A 19280-nucleotide genomic window follows, 5' to 3' on the forward strand; every position below is an offset into this window, starting at 1 on the left:
GTAGAAGGAGTACGTTTTAAAGGAATTTCAAAGAAAATAATATTTTTAGTAACCATGGCAACACCGTTCATCGAAATTAAAAACCGATGCACTTTTTTATGTATCTTAGTCTTGTCTACTTGTGTGCCAAGTTATATTGAAATCAGACCAAAATTGTAGGAGGAGTAGCATTTTAAAGGAATTTCACAGAAATTTCTATTTGTAGTAACCATGGCAACACCGTTCATCGAAATCAAAAACTGATGCATTATTTTATGTATCTTAGTGTAGTCTACTTGTGTGCCAAGTTATATTGAAATCAGACCAAAACTGTAGGAGGAATAGCGTTTTAAAGGAATTTCACAGAAATTTCTATTTTTAGTAACCATGGCAATTCCTTCATCGAAATAACCAGAAGTCTCTGTCGAGACTGAAGCTCTACTGGTTTGTACTTATAGCAAAGGAAGAGAAAAGTACTTAAGCAGTTGGAAATTGAAACTTTTCAACAGCAATAAATAGAATAATGATCCTCGATTAAGTCTCTTTATGTTCTTAGTGCAGTCTACTTGCATGCCACATTTATATTATAATCAGACTAAAATTGTATTTGGAGTAGCATTTTGAAAGAATTTCACAGAAATTTCTATTTTTAGTAACCACGGCAACACCGTTCATCCAAATCAAAAACCGATACACAGAATTATGTATCTTATTGTAGTCTACTTGTGTGCCAAGTTATATTGAAATCAGACTAAAACTGTAGAAGGAGTAGCATTTTGAAAGAATTTCACAGAAATTTCTATTTTTAGTAACCACAGCAACACCTTTCATCCAAATCAAAAACTGATACACAGAATTATGTATCTTACTGTAGTCTACTTGTGTGCCAAGTTATATTGAAATCAGACTAAAACTGTAGAAGGAGTAGCATTTTGAAAGAATTTCACAGAAATTTCTATTTTTAGTAACCACGGCAACACGGTTCATGGAAATCAAAAACCGATACACAGAATTGTGTATCTTAGTGTAGTCTACTTGTGTGCCAAGTTATATTGAAATCAGACTAAAACTGTAGGAGGAGTAGCATTTTGAAAGAATTTCACAGAAATTTCTATTTTTAGTAACCACGGCAACACCGTTCATCGAAATCAAAAACCAATACACAGAATTATGTATCTTAGTGTAGTCTACTTGTGTGCCAAGTTATATTGAAATCAGACTAAAACTGTAGAAGGAGTAGCATTTTGAAAGAATTTCACAGAAATTTCTATTTTTAGTAACCACGGCAACACCGTTCATCGAAATCAAAAACTGATACACAGAATTATGTATCTTAGTGTAGTCTACTTGTGTGCCAAGTTATATTGAAATCAGACTAAAACTGTAGAAGGAGTAGCATTTTGAAAGAATTTCACAGAAATTTCTATTTTTAGTAACCACGGCAACACCGTTCATCGAAATCAAAAACCGATACACAGAATTATGTATCTTAGTGTAGTCTACTTGTGTGCCAAGTTATATTGAAATCAGACCAAAACTGTAGGAGGAGTAGCATTTTGAAAGAATTTCACAGAAATTTCTATTTTTAGTAACCACGGCAACATCGTTCATCGAAATCAAAAACCGATAAACAGAATTATGTATCTTAGTGTAGTCTACTTGTGTGCCAAGTTATATTGAAATCAGACCAAAACTGTAGGAGGAGTAGCATTTTGAAAAATTGTTTACAGACAGACAGACGGACAGACAGACAGACAGACGGACGGACGACGGACGCATTACTATCGCATAAGCTCTTCTGGTCTCTGACCAGTAGAGCTAAAAAACCGATGCACTATTTTATCTATCTAAATGTAGTCTACTTGTCTTTCAAGTTATATTGAAATCAGACCAAAACTGTAGGAGGAGAGTAGCTATAGCGTTTTAAAGGAATTTCAAAGAAAATTCTATTTTTAGTAACCATGGCAATACCGTTTATCGAAATCAAAAACTGATGCACTAAATTATGTATCTTAGTGTAGTCTACTTGTGTGCCAAGTTATATTGAAATCAGACCAAAACTGTAGGAGGAGTAGCGTTTTAAAGGAATTTCACAGAAATTTCTATTTTTAGTAACCATGGTAACACCGTTTATTGAAATCAAAAACCGATGCACTAAATTATGTATCTAAGTTTTGTCTACTTGTGTGCCAAGTTATATTGAAATCAGACCAAACTGAAGGAGGAGTAGCGTTTTGAAAAATTGTTTACAGACAGACAGACGGACGGACGACGGACACCTTATTATCGCATAAGCTCTTTTGGACTGTGACCAGTAGAGCTAAAAAGAGGCCCATGGGCCATAGTGCTCAGGTGAGCGATCCCCCCCCCCCCCCTCCGGTTCCGACGCCTATGCAAGCGGTTAGGCAAAAACAAGCTGCGAATAGCCAGAATTATCTTCTCTCATTACAGGAATGTTAAACTAATTTTTGGCGCCAACTTTAATGCCGGTTCCAACGATCACAGACTGCGATTGAGCGGTTATTTTTCTTTTTTAAAAACATATGTTGTTGTTTCTAAGACGATGACGATATAGATTTGTCGGAAGTAAGTTAAGGGATGAGAATTTGGTGTTTGTACACAGGCTTTTTAGTTCTAGAAATTTAAGGAATAGATGTGAGGAATCTTGTAATTTCAAGTTCATGTATAAATAACTTGCTTAAATTGTTGTCATATCGAGATTTTACAGACACGTACACTGGTAGTGATTATCCAGAGTTCTCCAAGTTGACTCAATCGTGTTTGTGTGACCTGGGTTGGATCAACTAGCAAAGAATGGTTAATCATTGACCAAATCCCTCTTGGTCTAGATTGTCATAAGCTTTCATCAGTTTGATATAAGAGTTACTGTAGTTCCTGATAGAATATTTTGTTGTAAGATGCCGCGTAATGTTTCTCTCGAGCTATCTGTCACCGTTGTGAAAATTCACTTCTTTGATCCCATCCTCCTCGGAAGCCAGGGATCCTGAGTCAACATGTTGACGTTATACCCCTGGCTTATTTCATTCAATATCCGTAAGCACCAATCAAATCAAAGCTTTCAAAAACACTCATATAATAATTCAGTTGACACCTCAAATGCAAGTGTTACAAATAATTTATCATAGAATGGCTAAATGTAATTGGTTGACAGATTAAAAAAATATTAAAGGCCGAGCTTGACCTACTTGAAAATCCGGTGGTAGTGCAATTAAGCAAATTTGGTGTAGGGCGGCGCTTACTGCTGCAGCCAAGTTAAAAATAAACTCCAGCATGCTGATAACAGAAGATAGCACATGTGTTTATACCTTGGCTAAACAACTCTAGTGATCATCAGAGATAATTATACAAAGCAGGATTTACAGCACATTCTGCTGATTTATTGACCGTTTATCGGCGATTTCATTTGTTAACACTTTTAATAAATAAAGTCTACACTTTTAAAATAAAAATCTTAATTATTATTTACAACAATTAATCCTCAAAATGTACACAATAATCTTGGCTCAATAATTTTGCAGTCCATTTCAATAAAGGCTTCCTACATATTTACACCAGATATTATCTCTGTATTTAAATGTTAGTTTTTTATACACTTTTTTCCCTTTCTGGTTTCGTGGTGCATTGGGGTTTCTTGAATGATATACAGAGGTATGCTCCCGGTCAACATTATCATTCCAGTGGCACACAGCAAGGTTTGATCTAAGTTTATATTGGTCTTCTCCAAAAACAATTCTTTTGTCCTGGAATATGTTCATTACATTATTGAAACTCTCTACATAGAAGGTATCTTTTCCCAAAATATAATCTTCAGGATATTTGTAGATAACAGATGCTTTAAGTGTATTTTCTAAAAGTTTTTTGGCAATTTTACTGGTTAATACAACTCGTGAAGGCTCATAATTTTCATCTTTTCTGCATCGTGACTCTGGGTGACACTTTTCATGTGAATTTTCGTAGTGAGGAATTACATTCTCTATACACTCTCGTAGCTTTTGGGGGTTTCCATCACAATGCCGAACAGCCCAATGAATATGAGTGGCAATAGGTTCAGTTTTGTCCACTAGCTGTTCACTCCAGGTAAAACCCTCAGACTTCTTACTACCACTGGATATATTTTTTAGTGATTTCTTTAATGCCTTTATCGAATGCCATAAATCATTCTGATTTATTGTTTCTTCTGTGTCCTTAATAAATTTGTTAATACTAAGGTTTCTGTCATGGGAGTGAACCTTGATGGTGACATCTTGTGAGGTGAAATTTTCATAAATTATGTCTGTACCAATTCTTTCGTGTCGTTGAGAAACTGGGTCTTGCTGTTTTGTTACATGCACACAATCCAGAACTTTGTGACATTTCTCACCAATGGCCACTACAGATGTGTCTTTTGCGTTTTTACGCCATCCATGTCTAGCATCTGTTAAAATATTGATGCCATCCAAGTCTTCATAACTCCCGATTTCTTCATGTAAACCGTCTTGGATGGAATCTGTATATTCAGCCTCGACAGAATTTTTATAGGCTTCAAAAAACCGTTTCCTTCTGGCCCAGTTGATGTACCCTATTCCACTTCCATTGGAAAACCTAGTGTAATGAGACGGTAGCATTCCACTACACATGAGGCCATGACCTATTCTGTGGTTGTCAAGATATTCATCATTAGGTAGATATGGTGAAGATGACCAGGAATAACTGTGCATTTTTTCCTTGGTACATTGAAGGCGCAAAGATAGAACATGTCCTTTCATGGTTTTCTTTAAAAATTTTAATTTTCCACTGCAGGTTTTTGTATGAACTTCACAAAGTTCACATATATTTAGAAGTGATGAATCTGCACAAACAAACATTTTCTGATTAACATCCTTCTTCCTGACTTGCAGATATGTTGATGGAAATTGTATTTGATCCTCCTCGACACTTTGGTTCTCCAAGTGCTTTTTTAACCAGAAGTCCAAAAGTTCCTCAATTACTCCAGCATTGTTTACAGGTGCATTGTTCTTAGAAGTGAGAAATGATTTCACCTTTTGCAGTTTTCCTTGAATTTTACTTCTAAATTCCCCATCACCTGGAATTTCAAGCCTAAAATTTGGTGGACGTTTCTTTGATGATTCTTCGTTTTTTGCCATGTTTTCTAATGATTCGATACAAGATTTCTGATTTTTCTGAGCAAAATTGTATAGATATATATTGGTTGTCAGTAATACAATACCATCCTAAATTGGCTGTGGGTTTGGGGGAGGGGGGGGGCAAAGGGAGAAGAGTACATGTTACAGGTAAAAAAATAGAAATAATTAAGTGTTATCCCTCACAAATATTGTGAATTTTGAAAAAAAAATTATTTATCTAATTTTTAATTTTAAAGTACATGTAATATATATATTTTTTTTAAATCGGCCACAAAGTAAAAAAAAAATATAAATATAAATAAAATTCTCCTTTTTTTGGCCCTGTAACAAAATTGCATAAGGTAATAAACCAATCTCTTATCACCTATTTAATCATGTGGGGGGTTAGAGTAGACTTCACACAGCAGCATCAATTAGTACCTACACTGTAATCAGTTAGAGTCCATCGATGTGTTATTTTATTTTGGAAGCAAAATGGGGGAAAGACAGAGATTAATTTTGGATGTGAGTGAAATGCAAATGGAAGCCATAAAACATTTCTATCTGCATAGCGACTGGGATTTTCAGCCTCTTGACTCATCACAGGAAGAGAAATTTGGCGGGAACACGTGTGTAAAATTAGAATGTGTTGACAAAGAGGTGCAGACAGATGTAGCATTATCTGTAGATACTGGACTTTTGGGAGCTGAGTGCAGTGATAATAATGATGGTGGTGAAGAAAATTTTTTCATTCTTCAAGACATTAACAGAGAGGAATGTCCATTCTGCCTCTGCAAGCCCTGCATCACAGACGACATCAACAGACAATTATGGTGGGAAGTGGAACCCTTCAGACTGCCCCATCCCAGGAATTCCAAATTACGCAAGGAGAAGTACAAAAGGTTTTGGACAATGCTTCTACATCGTGGAGTATGGAGTGATCCCCGATATGCTGAGAAAAAAATGCGAGCGTTGGAACATTATCAACCAGGACAGGAGTGGCACAGACGTGACATAATGCCAACATGTGTAGTAAACCTTGTGAGAACATGGCTACCTAATCCAAAAGATGTTCAATACATGGGTCATTTGTGGGAATAATTTTTATGGTTGACCATCACATTGACAAGTTTTATCTTTTTTGTTTGGATAATTTGGACTGTTTGGACTTGCCATTTGTAATTTTGTGTTAATGTTGTGAGGATTTTAAATTTTATTAATTATTCTCATTTCAATACAGAGTTTAAAAAAAATCTGAATTATTGATTTTATCTTTTGGAGATTGGATTTATCTAGAATTGAAAGTAAGTCAAACTCTGCAGCACTGGCTTTCTTGCTGCCATGCCTACATGATAACACAACATCCGGTGTAAACAATAACAAACTAAGTCACGCCCATTGCTGCCAAATTTGAATTTCAAATAGAAATAGAAGCCCTGCTTCAAATGTTTCAATACAAATTACAGCTAAGAAAAAATTTTTGAGTACATTTAATTTGAGACCAAAGGTGCACACTGTTGAGAAGAACAAGCATGACAAAAATCTGATGATAAAAGAAATTCAGTATTTTAGTATTTGTGAATAACTCTCTGCAATCTGAATGTGGCCAGAAAAATCAAATATACCACCATTTTTCTCATTGGCTGCTATTTATACTCCTATGTCCTCCTTTAAGTGTTGCAATTTTCCTGAAGACGTTGCTACAGTAAGCCCACGGATATTGAATGAAATATGCCAGGGGTCTAACGGCAACGTGTTGACCAAGGACCTCTTGTTTTCGAGGATGTGATCCCATGGATCCTCTCTCTCTATGCCTCCAAACGCTTTCACACCTTCAAGTTTTAATTCTATATAAAACATTTCTTCCAAATTGCTCCCGTATATCTTTAACAGCCTTTCTCTCTCCTCTTATTTTCTCAAGTTCTTTTCCAATATGCAGATAAGAATCTCCCGTGAAAAACCAGTCTGGGATTGTTTGACCTAAATTTCAATTTCACGTCTTGCAAAAAAAAAAAATCAATTATTTGTAGATCCAAATATAAGATATTAAAAAAAATGTAATTATTTCTATAAACCACCAAAAAAATTATGAAAAGAATTTTTAGAAAGTAAACGTATGATTCTTGAACCAGCTCCCAACTGTCCCGGACACTTTCTTGTAAAGTATTTTGTTGGAACATCTCTAAACATGCTCGTCGCTGAAATACTAGTAACTAGCATCCTTCCTCAAAACTTTTATATATTTCCCCAAATATTTAATCCAAATAACTACTGATTTAATAAGAGGCCTTCTGTTCATTTCTTTCTCTATCTTTTTGTAACTGTGTAGATCAATCCAACAGATATATTGTAAACGTGTTACATTTGGCTGTGTATTCTTTTTAGCGCCTTTCGCGGAAAGAAACTTCCGCTAAATCAAGTACACCGCTAAATGACTTGCACATATATGCATGAAAAAGAACATCAAGAAATGCGCTAAATCAAATCTACGCTAACATCTTGAACCAGAAGTCTCTGTTGAGAATGTAGCTCTACTGGTTTGTACTTATAACAAAGGGAGATCATACCAAATCTGTAGGAGGAGTCTTTTAATTTTAGTAACCATGGCAAAACCGTTCATCTAAATCAAACACCCATGCACTAAATTGTGTATTTCAGTGTAGTCTATTTGTATGCCAAGTTATATTGAAATCAGACCAAAACTGTATGAGGGTAGCGATTTAAAGGAAGTTCACCGAAATTTCTATTTTTAGTAACAATGGCAACACCGTTCATCTAAATCAAAATCCCATGCACTGAATTATGTATCTTAGTGTAGTCTATTTGTGTGACAAATTTTATTGAAATAAGACCAAAACTGTAGTAGTAGTAGCGTTTTAAAGGAATTTCACCGAAATTTCTATTTTTAGTAACCACCGCAACATCGTTCATCGTAAACAAAAACCGATATATAGAAATATGTATCTTAGTGTTGTCTATGTGTGTGCCAAGTTATATTGAAATCAGACCAAAACTGTAGGAGGATTAGCATCTTAAAAGTATTTCACAGAAATTTCTATTTTTAGTAACCACGACAACACTCGAAAACCGATATACAGAATTATGTATCTTACTGTAGTCTACTTGTCTGCCAGGTTATATTGAAATCAGACCAAAACTGTGGGAGGAGTAGCATTTTGAAAAATTGTTTCCAGACAGATGGACAGACAGCTGGACGGACGACGGACACCTTAGTATCGCATAAGCTCTTCTGGTCTCTGACCAGTAGAGCTAAAAATCAATTTCCGCCTAGTATCGAACACGCCAAATATAATACATTTACAGTATTCTAATACTTGTCCCTCTAAGCTAGTAAACGATTTTTTTGTTCGCTTCTTTTTTCCCAAGTCATGCCTATCAGCTACCCTTTCAAATCGTATAATGAATGTGTCCCAACTGATCTTTCCTTCACCACTAAATGTTTGTAATCTTGATGTTTGACTGCGTAGGTCATGGTGTCTGTCATAGTCAGTCACTACTGGAGGAAGAGGAAGAGGATCGTGAAGAGGAGGGGGATTGGTATCTTTGTGTTCTATAATGTTTTCTACTTCTTGTATTTTCATCATATTTGCTGTCGAACATGTTTGATCTTAAGTTAAATATGTATGTCTTTGGTATCTTGTATTTTGCTTTTTTCTGTTTTGTTTTGTGCCTGATTGCTTTCTGTCAGAATAATTTTTTGTGTTTATGTTATCTGCTGGCACATCACTTAACCGTTTTCTCTGTTGAGCTTTTTGCTTTCATGCAAACGCTGCTTTTTTTCTTCTCTCTCTCTCTCCATTTGCTACTCAACCCGTCTCTCTTATTTCACACTCAAATCTCTCATGCAGTATCATGATCTCTCATGACATGGAACAAATCTGACTCTAAACTAGTAGCACCCACAAAGGAAACTGCTTAATTTTATTCCCGTTTTTAGCTCTACTGGTCAAAGACCAGAAGAGCTTATGCGATAGTAATGCGTCCGGCGTCCGTCCGTCCGTCTTGCTGTCTGTCTGTCTGTAAACAATTTTTTAAAATGCTACTCCTCCTACAGTTTTGGTCTGATTTCAGTATATTTTGGCACACAAGTAGACTACACTAAGATACGTAATTCTGTATATCGGTTTTTGATTTCAATGAACGGTGTTGCCGTGGGTTTTAAAAATAGAAATTTTTGTGAAATTGTTTCAAAATGGTACTCCTCCTATAGTTTTGATCTGATTTCAATGTTTCTTGGCAGACAAGTAGACCACACTAAGACACATATTTCTGTATATCGAGTTTTGATTTCGATGTTCATTATTGCCGTGGTTACTAAAATTAGAAATTTCTGTAAAATTATTTCAAAATGCAACTTATCCTACAGATTTAGTCTGATTTCAATACAACTTGGCACACAAGTAGACTACACTAAGATACACAGTTCTGTATATTGATTTTTGATTTCGATGAACGTTGTTGTCGTGGTTACTAAAAATAGAAATTTCTGTGAAATCCTTTCAAAATACTACTCCTCCTACAGTTTTGTTCTGATTTCAATATAATTATGCACAGAAGTAGACTACACTATGATACACAATTCTATTTATCATTTTTTGATTTCGATGTTCATTATTGCCGTGGTTACTAACAAGAGGCCCATGGGCCTTATAGGTCACCTAAGCATTATGCAACAACTTTCCAGTGATTGAATTTGATTCATGTTTTAAGCCTGGCATTCACAATTTTGAAAGAGGCACCATTGATCATCATAACAATACACTTAGCAGTTGCTTTGTTTGTTTACTTAATAGGGACTGTAAGCTCGTAAACGAGAGCGCGCGAGATTTGAATACTTCCGGTGACAAACAAAATGGTGATATGCTTTGCGTTCGGATGTAGTCACCGAAGTGGTGCGAATAATTGTAGTTTTTATCGGTTTCCCACAGACGCAAAGAAAAGGACATTATGGGGAAGATTGTGCAGGTCAGTTTTATGCATTTTTTTAAAATTTAATAAGTCTGTATTAAACGAAATATCCGTCTGCAGCGCATGACTTTCAGTTTGCATGCGCCGCGATTACCAAGCTCTATCTATTCCTAGAGTTGCATAATGACACTTAGTGATAAGTTTATGATTTTTATCCTTTCACATTAAAGTATATACCTTTATCTGCATTGTACAAATGTCTGTAGAGAACTATCATACTATAGGTTGTACATGCCAACAAAAATAAAATTAATCCGAGATTCCTCTGACTGACTGTGACGTGATTACGATTAACAGATTAATATCAAAACAGTTAAAATACTGAAGCAAATCACAGAGATACCAATGTGTACATGTAAATTATGTCAATAAGCACCGATGTATAGAATAGCATAAATTGAAATAAGATAGATTTATTAAAAAATCAGGGTCCTGTGGGCATTAACTTGTGCATGTAACATATATAATTAATCCACTTCTGTTCAATGCAGAGTATACAACAAGCATATTAACAACATGCATGTTTTGATTTTTATACATATATATTTCTACTCTAAAACTATACATTTATACAAACAATCCTTTGATTTATTTAGAAGAGCTGATCGTCAGCCAGAGAATCAAAACGACAGAGTATGTTCTTGCCATTTTAAGGAGGGAAGAAAGGAAGGAGACCCTGTCTTCTTTCCTTGGAATGATAAAAAGTATATGGACTATCAGGATCCAGAAAAGTCAGAAAGGTGAGAGAGAATTTATATGTAGATGTAATAAATTTTATCCCAGTCACAAATTATAAATATTTTTTTTTATTTCATATAGTTTAAACTACAGCATGAACCTTTTTGAACAAAAACATGTTAAATATAATGCATTTATTGAATATTTATTATTTACAGGAAAAGGAGGAAAACTTGTTTGTCATCGCCCTATGAAGTCGATAACTTCAGTCAGTCCTTATCCTGTGAGAGAGAGCAGACAGAAGATGCAGTAGATTTTGATGATGTAGAACATGTAATATTATATCAATAACTTTTTAGATGTGTTTTTAAAAACTGAAATACACATGTATATAGTTGAAATACTTGACTGTAAAAAAAAATCAGGTTATAAATGTACATGTATATATTTTAAGGTTGAAGTAGAACACAGTTATACAGTCTCTTGCTCTCGAAACTGTTCCAAAGAAATGCAGCGGCTCTCATCAGAGATAAAAAAGTTGGAAGAAGAGTTACATGCAATAAAAGTCAACATGGATAAAAGAAAACCCATGACTGTAGCTGAAATTAAGGACAACGAAGAAAAGGTAACATTGTTGATGAGGTAAAATAAGGTACCGGGTATTTAAAAAAAAAATTTGTTGAGTGCTTTTATTTAGAAATTTATGACAATTCTTTTCTTTACAGATGCTGCTTTATACTTCAATACAATACGATGTCTTTGAAGTGCTTGTAAAACTACTTGGTCGATTCAGTTTAAATTACTTTCTTGGTTGGACACCATCCCTTAAACTTGAAGATCAACTTCTGATTGTTTTCATGAAGCTTAAACTAAACCTTAGAGACATTGACTTAGCTCACAGGTATATACTGGTAGTTAATCTTTTCTCTGAATAAATCAAATTCATAGTTTTCTGATCGTGCAATTCATGACATTTTTTTTTTCAAAGATTTTTTTTGAATTGGGGACATATTTTGATAACATGATATATTTTGATTTGCATTATTCAACAGGTTTTGTGTAAGCAGGCCAACAATTTCTAATATTTTCCACTCACTGGTTCATGCCCTTCATGAAATGCTGTACAAGGGGGTTGTTGATACATGTTTTCCTAGTCAACTAAAATGTAAAGGTTTGTATGTTGTGTTATAGTATGCAAATGATTGATGTACATGTATTTGTAAAATTTTTTCATTTCCATATCCTCCATCTTAAACTACTTGTGTACACATTATTTTACATAAAAAATAAAATGGTTCGATGACTTAATCTGAATGTTGTGGCTTAAATATAAGATTAGAGCTATATTTTATAATACATGTACAACTGAGATGAAGAGAATAATACATGCGTTTGTCAGTTGCCCTGTAAATTATCATGATTATACATGTAGCATGAAATTTATGTTCCTCCCATTTTTCATTTAGGCTCCATGCCAAAGGCATTTGCAGAATTCTCTTCTGCAAGGGCATCTATGGATGCCATTGAGACAACACACGATATACCAGGACATCTTGATACACAGGCTAGGGCATACAGTTCGTATAAGAGCCGTCACACCGTCAAGGCAGTGACTTGTGTAGCACCAAATGGTGCAATCACTTACTGTTCTCCTTTATATCCGGGATCAACATCTGATGTTGCAATTGTGCGTCACAGCAAAATTCTTGAGAAGTTTAAGCCCGGGGACCTGATTTTAGCCGATAAGGGATTTACAATCCACGATCAGTTACCACAAGGTGTGTGCTTGAATATTCCTGCATTTTTAACTTCAAGAGGGCAGTTTACGAAGAAAGAAGCAGAACTATGTTATAAAATAGCGAGAGCAAGAATTCACGTGGAGAGAGCTAATGAGAGAATTAAAAACTTTGAAATACTTCGCCACATACCAGCAACCTACAGGCCATTATCAACAAAGATATTTCAACTGTGTTCTGCATTAGTCAATTTGCAAGCTCCTCTTTTGAAAGAAATTTCATAGTACATTATATATTTATAATGTAATGATAATTTTGATACTTCAGTATTGTTCATGGAATGTATTAGGATGTAGAATGATGTACACAGTCATAGTCTAGCATATTGATTTTTGCAAATCTTACACTGAGATCTCTAACATACTGTCTTAAAAATCTGTATATTTAGCATGTACAAAATTTGGCAGACAATTTTTCAACATGTTTGTTGTAGATCTGATTCAATGCATTTCTGTATTCATAGATATCTATCTGCAGTTCTGCACAGCACATAGCTATGTACTTGATTTAGTAGTGGCTACATAATGCCAAAAGACTTAAATTGAAGACATACTAGATGTAATACATTTACAGTATTTACTTGTGCATATAATAAATAATTTAAAACAATCTACACAGTGAGTAAAATTTTATTTATACATTGAGAAAATTATATTGTATAATATAGCCCAATTTAAACACAGGTTACTTAGCATTTACCCTCAGGAAAATTTTTAAAGACAAGCACTGTTGAACAGAAATCATTGTTTACATGTGTAGGGTAAATGCATGTTAATAAAGAGTTCAATTTATCATACTCTATTAAAACTTTATGAATGTTAGAATTGATTACAAATCAAATAATGCATTGCATATTCTCAATTTCATTCATTAATTTTAAATCCTGGGACGGATTACTCAATTTTTATAAAAATATAACTTATTCAGAACACTTTAGTGTGAAGTGTCAATAGGGTTCATCACTTCTGATTGTTTTTGATTATTACAGATATTATTTCAACACATTAATTTTGGATTAATTCAGGAATGAATGTATTAAAATAAAATTCTATCAATTGTGCAATGTTTTTTGTCCATCCAGAGTCCTTGATAATCCGGATAACTTTGCAGTCCTTGGTAGTCCAAACAATCAAGTCACAGCAGGTCTTGTTGCATAAATGTAGTTGGCCTTGTATCTGGTGATAATAAGGATGGTTGGACTTGAGGTAGTAAGAGTCCTCTCTGTACTCTAAATGCAACAACACAACTTGAATATAAAATTTACTCAAAGTTGAATTAGTAATAAGTGGAATAACGAATAGACAAAATCATATACAGTCCAATCTTGTTATCTGGAACTTAAAGGGGCCAGAAAACAATAGAGATATCCAAGAAATCACAAAATTAAACGTTAAATGCTTTAATAAGAAATTGGGACTTCCAACTCAGTTCGACATACATGTTCCCTTCAGTATCAAAGACAATAGTTGAGATACCAAGTTTGACTTCATATTGAAAAGACATTGAGAAACGGAGGTTTCACACAGTTTAATATACCCTAATTTATACCAAGTACTTACCAAGGTAAAAGTCTTTAAGACTGTGCACTGCCTCATATATTGTTAAATGTGCTGCAGAGTAAGGACACTTTACTTCAACTACTTCAGGTAAAGCATTCTGAGCTTCTGGTGTCTGGAAATTAACATCACATCTTGGTGGGTGCAGGACAAGACCATCTGGAGATGCGCCTAAAACTCCAGACTCGTGCAGCCAAATTCCTTTATCAAAATAAAATGCAAATTTATAGAAAAAAAATAATATTGCAGTGTTTGTACTAAGTAAATAGATAGTTATCTAAGAATTTTTAAGTCTCGATGACATTTTTGGTAAAAATAATTATTGAAGATGGTGCCATGGTCAATGACAAATACTGCTGATTAATTTGGATGAAATACTTAATTAAAAAATTTTTACCAGTTTGTTGCACAGAGGCACCAAAGTCATGTTCATATTTTTTCAATGCGTCTTCTTCATGTGTTATTCCCCAAGCAACTGCTTTGATTAATTCCAAATTGTATGAGGACATCAGACGTTTCTTAAGAGAAATTGTAATTCTGCAAAGATAAATGCTGGCATTTTAGCTTAGGTTGTTGTAAGTATCACATCATTATTAAATATAACAAATAAATGATAACTAATGCTAACTACAAGCATCATGCTCTATTTGGAGTTTTATTTTGTCCACATAAACTAACCGTCTTCTATTTGTACTAAGCACTGCTCCAAAATTGGATGCTGTTATCCTGTTCTTTCTGATGATTGACCACATAGGATTGTTTCTTTGACCCTTGGTTGCCAATGCTGTATTAGCTATGATATCCTCAGACAAAATCAAAGCTCGTCTTAACCATACCATTGGTGTATCAGAATGGATAAATTCTGGACTCGTCAATAGATCTTCTATGACAGGGGCAGGAGGTCCTGGCTCAAGTGGTTCTGGCTGAAGAATCCATTCCATAGCTAAAATACATGTACATGCATAAACATCCTTTTTAAAAAAATATTTGCATCTACAGTTACACATTTATAAAAAGTTTTTTTTTTTAATTAAAAAAAAAATCACAATAGTACAATCTATTTCTGTTTGTTTCAATATTACAGCATTTTTTGTGTTTAATAAATTCTGTAAAAAAAAAACTGTCAAGACATAATAATTGTCCACATCACATGTATAAACAACAAAAACTTAATATGAACTAAATATGTGACAATTTTTAAAAATTCAAATGCAAGTAATTTCCTAAAGGAAAATGAAATGAAAGATGAACTGAAAAAAAATTAATAAATCAGAATACAAATTAATAAAACATATTTCGCAAATTGGCAACATCCGGTTAAAATACCAATAAATCTGCCTAGTTTTGATAATTCTTGTTGAAAGAAACTTCTGTCGCTATCATCAAATGGTCTGTCTAGTGCACTTTAAATTCAAGAAAAATTGGTTCTTCTTTAAACACAAGTGATTAAATTATTTTTTTCTTCAATGTTTTGAACATTTTATTTCATACTTACTGATAATCAGGTTGAGATGGTGGAAATAATTCTTCCATTGTTTTAGTGTCAGTTTTCATTGCCGTCTTTGGATTTTTCAGCCATCCGCATTTCACGTCAGTTTTGCTGACGCACTTGTACCTTTTAAATTGAATAACTCACAATTGATAGTATGTCAGATTTGTGTTTCTAACATTTTTTCATGTTAATGCATTAATCATTATGTAGCAAACACAGTGTCAGTCCATTCAAAACTTGATGCATTTTAATTTCATGCTATGTTTACCATCTTCTTTCAAGTCATAATTGATGAAACCTCTTTTAATCTTCTAAACTCAGTGAGTCAATCTTAAATAATGCTGTGTACATAAAGCTTACCCATACAACAATGCTGCTGCAACATGATGGCAGACATATTGTCCTAAAGGACACTCACACGTTGATGAAGAAACAGCATAGCCATCGTTCAGAAATGCCTATCAAAATAAAATACGGGTTATAGAACAGAACATGTGGTTATAACATTAACAGTTAACACCCCCCCCCCCCCATCCCCCTCAAACACACACGCAAAATTTCCTGAATTATAGCTACATACAGTCATTGATACCTAAAATTACTTAAATCAAAAGAATTGGGTTTCATTCAAAAAATATATATTCTAGAAAGCGACAAATAGGAATGAAGCTACTACAAATAAAAAAAATCACAAAAGGACAATCTCCTTACCGTTACTTTGTAGGACTTGTTCTTCATTGACGCTTGCACAACAGCATTGACAACGTTTTCCTCGTTGTCGTAGAGGAACTTCAACACATGGTTACTATACACAGCGTTCTCCGATTTTCTCATAAGCTTCGGTTTGTCTGTGGTATAGTTCGCCCAGTACTGTATTGATATCGCCATTTTTTTGTTTGTCACCGGAAGCGCTTCACCGGAAGTAACAAAAAACGAGACTTACAGCCCCTATACCCAAACGCAGGCTAGGGGAACAAAAAATGCATTTCAACTAATCAGTAATATTCAGCAATAATCAGTAGTGCCCCTACCACACATGAACCCCTGACCCTTAGGCCTTGATATCTGATTAATACCACGGAGCAGATTTCAAACCATTCATTCATTTTCCGTATGTAAGTACAGCCCCCCCCCTATGGTATCCCTGACCCCGGGGCCTTGAAATTCATAATTCTGGAAGATTGGAGCCCTTGTCCATCATAACTATATAGGTAGTTCATCTGCTTAATACCGTGGAGCAGAGAAGAAAATTTTCAAAGAATTCATGTGTTTTCACTATATGATCTATAGAGCCCCGCCCTAGCAATAGAACCCCTGTTCCTGGGGCCATAAACTTCACAATTTTGGTAGATGCACTCTTGCTCATCATAACTATGCACTTAGTTAGTTTATTTAATACCCAGGAGCAGAGAAGAAGATTTTCAAAGAATTCATGTATCTTCACTATATAATCAATAGAGCCCCGCCCTAACACCAGAACCCCTGACCCTGGGGCCATAAAATTCATAATTTTGGTAGAGGCACTCTTGCTCATCATAACTATGCACTTAGTCTATTTAATACCCAGGAGCAGAGAAGAAGATTTTCAAAGAATTCATGTGTTTTCACTACTATAGTATAAGATCTATAGAGCCCCGCCCTAGCAATAGAACCCCTGACCCTGGGGCCATAAAATTCACAATTTTGGTAGAGGCACTCTTGCTCATCATAACTATGCACTTAGTTAGTTTATTTAATAACTAGGAGCAGAGAAGAAGATTTTCAAAGAATTCATGTATCTTCACTGTATAATCAATAGAGCCCCGCCCTAACACCAGAACCCCTGACCCTGGGGCCATAAAATTCACAATTTTGGTAGAGGCACTCTTCCTCATCATAACTATGTATTTAGTTGGTTTATTTAATACCCAGGAGCAGAGAAGAAGATTTTCAAAGAAATAATGCATTTTCACTACCTACTTATTTAGCCCCCCTAGCACTAAAACCCCTCACCCCAGGGCCATGAATTTCACAATTTTGGTAGAGGACTCATTGCTAATTACAATCATGCAAACAGTTTGACTGCTTAATGTCCAGGAGTAAAGAAGAAGATTTTTAAAGATTGCATTAATTTTAGTGGTTTTGGCCCCACCCCTCAGGCCCCAGGGGGTCAGGGATCATGAAATTCACAGTTTTTGTTCCCCTTTACCCATAAATGCTTTGTGCTTAATTTGGTTGAAATTGGTTCAGTGGTTGCAGAGAAGAAGCTGAAAATGTTCAAATGTGAACGCACAACGCACGACGACGGACGAAAACGGATAGCAATAGGTCACCTGAGTTTACTCAGGTGACCTAAAAATAGAAATTTCTGTAAAATTGTTTCAAAATGCTACTTCTCCTACAGTTTTGGTCTGATTTCAATTTATCTTGGCACACAAGTAGACTACACTAATACCCCATTCATACGACATGATTTGCGTACCTCAGTATATTTTACTCATATGCAAATTTACTCACATATGCAATTTTTGTCGTATGAACTGATTTGCTCGCATGTAAATTCTGCACAGTTGAGTAAATTTACACCTGGTCAGGACTAGGTGCAAATAAACTTTGGCATACATGTTTTCGCAAATTAATAGTTCATGTGTGTAAATTTTGTCGTATGAACTCGCAGCAAATTTACTTATGTATTTTGTTTTGTTTATTGCATAAATCTCCATTTTAAGTGTTGTTTCGGATGTTTATGTATTGTTGTGTGTATAATATCAGTCTGTTAGCATGGCGGCTAGAAAGCAAAACATAAAAAACTGGATTTTTTATGGTCATCTTTGCTGTACTTCAACGACAGCTGAAAGTAATATGAGTCTTGATAAGGGTACTGCTTTAAAGGATACGCCGGCTTGTTCTAGCAAAGTTCTTTCCACAAATGGCTTTTTCAACTCTGAAAACAAGAATCCACACTATTTCTCCAGTGTCCTCTGAGATAAATTTGAATTAGCAAACACGTGCGCATCTTGCACCCTTTCTGGCAATCCTATGTTTATGCATATAAATTTAAAAGATATAACTGTGGTCCAGCAAACATGTGCCTTGCAGGATAAATAAGTAGTCCCCTTACAATTCAAGTATAGTCTTCATGGGAATGCTCCGGGGCTGTGATAGGAATAGGCATTACATTAATCGCCCGGGCCCTGGGACATTACAGATTGACTTTCTTCTACCTTTATTTGTTTTTAAACCAAGGCAAGCTACTGACATATAAATTGATGCTACAGGAATTTCAACAACCCTGTTGAAAAGAAGCATTTTTTAGCATTCTCGATCCTTGGCAACCGGTCCCACCATAAATTTCTAGGGGATTCGTGTTTATTTCCTATTCATATTATTTGTTTCGTTTGATTTTTTGAAAAAATTATTGCCCATTTCATTCTCCTGGAAAATGCATATAATATTCAACCAGATACTTCATAATGACCTCGCAAACTTGATGAACTGTAGATTTCCAAACACCTAAAAGATTTCCAGTCGTTCTTTATCCTGCTAAAGACGCCATTCAGTAGATGGCAACAGCCATCTTTTTCTTAACACTCAATGGCTCTTCTATAGACTTTAGGACCGAGGCCAAGGCATTTTCAAATTTTAAACAATGATTTTAATTTCATGTGTAAATTTTTCCTTAAAGTTA

The 19280-nt window shown here is 34.8% G+C and overlaps 2 protein-coding genes across 2 annotated transcripts; one reads left to right on the top strand and one right to left on the bottom strand.

The window, feature by feature from the left end:
* The first annotated feature begins 9915 nt into the window (after window positions 1-9915).
* Window positions 9916-13171, top strand: LOC134279666 (uncharacterized). The gene is made up of 7 exons (XM_062762091.1): window positions 9916-10088; window positions 10688-10831; window positions 10988-11102; window positions 11224-11394; window positions 11495-11670; window positions 11822-11940; window positions 12236-13171. The coding sequence occupies exons 1-7, from the start codon at window positions 9976-9978 to the stop codon at window positions 12787-12789; spliced, it is 1392 nt and encodes a 463-aa protein (XP_062618075.1). The 5' UTR covers window positions 9916-9975; the 3' UTR covers window positions 12790-13171.
* Window positions 13172-13351: 180 nt separating this feature from the next.
* On the bottom strand, window positions 13352-15659 carry LOC134279667 (uncharacterized; the record flags this gene model as incomplete). Its single annotated transcript, XM_062762092.1, has 5 exons — window positions 13352-13793; window positions 14125-14322; window positions 14519-14658; window positions 14800-15064; window positions 15617-15659. Coding segments are annotated over 5 exons (870 nt in total), but the record flags the coding sequence as incomplete, so codon positions are not given.
* Window positions 15660-19280: the final 3621 nt, after the last annotated feature.

Source organism: Saccostrea cucullata, unplaced genomic scaffold, assembly GCF_032062105.1.
Source record: "Saccostrea cucullata isolate Sc308-1 unplaced genomic scaffold, CSIRO_AGI_Scuc_v1 ctg12340, whole genome shotgun sequence".
NCBI classification, from domain to species: Eukaryota; Metazoa; Mollusca; class Bivalvia; order Ostreida; family Ostreidae; genus Saccostrea; species Saccostrea cuccullata.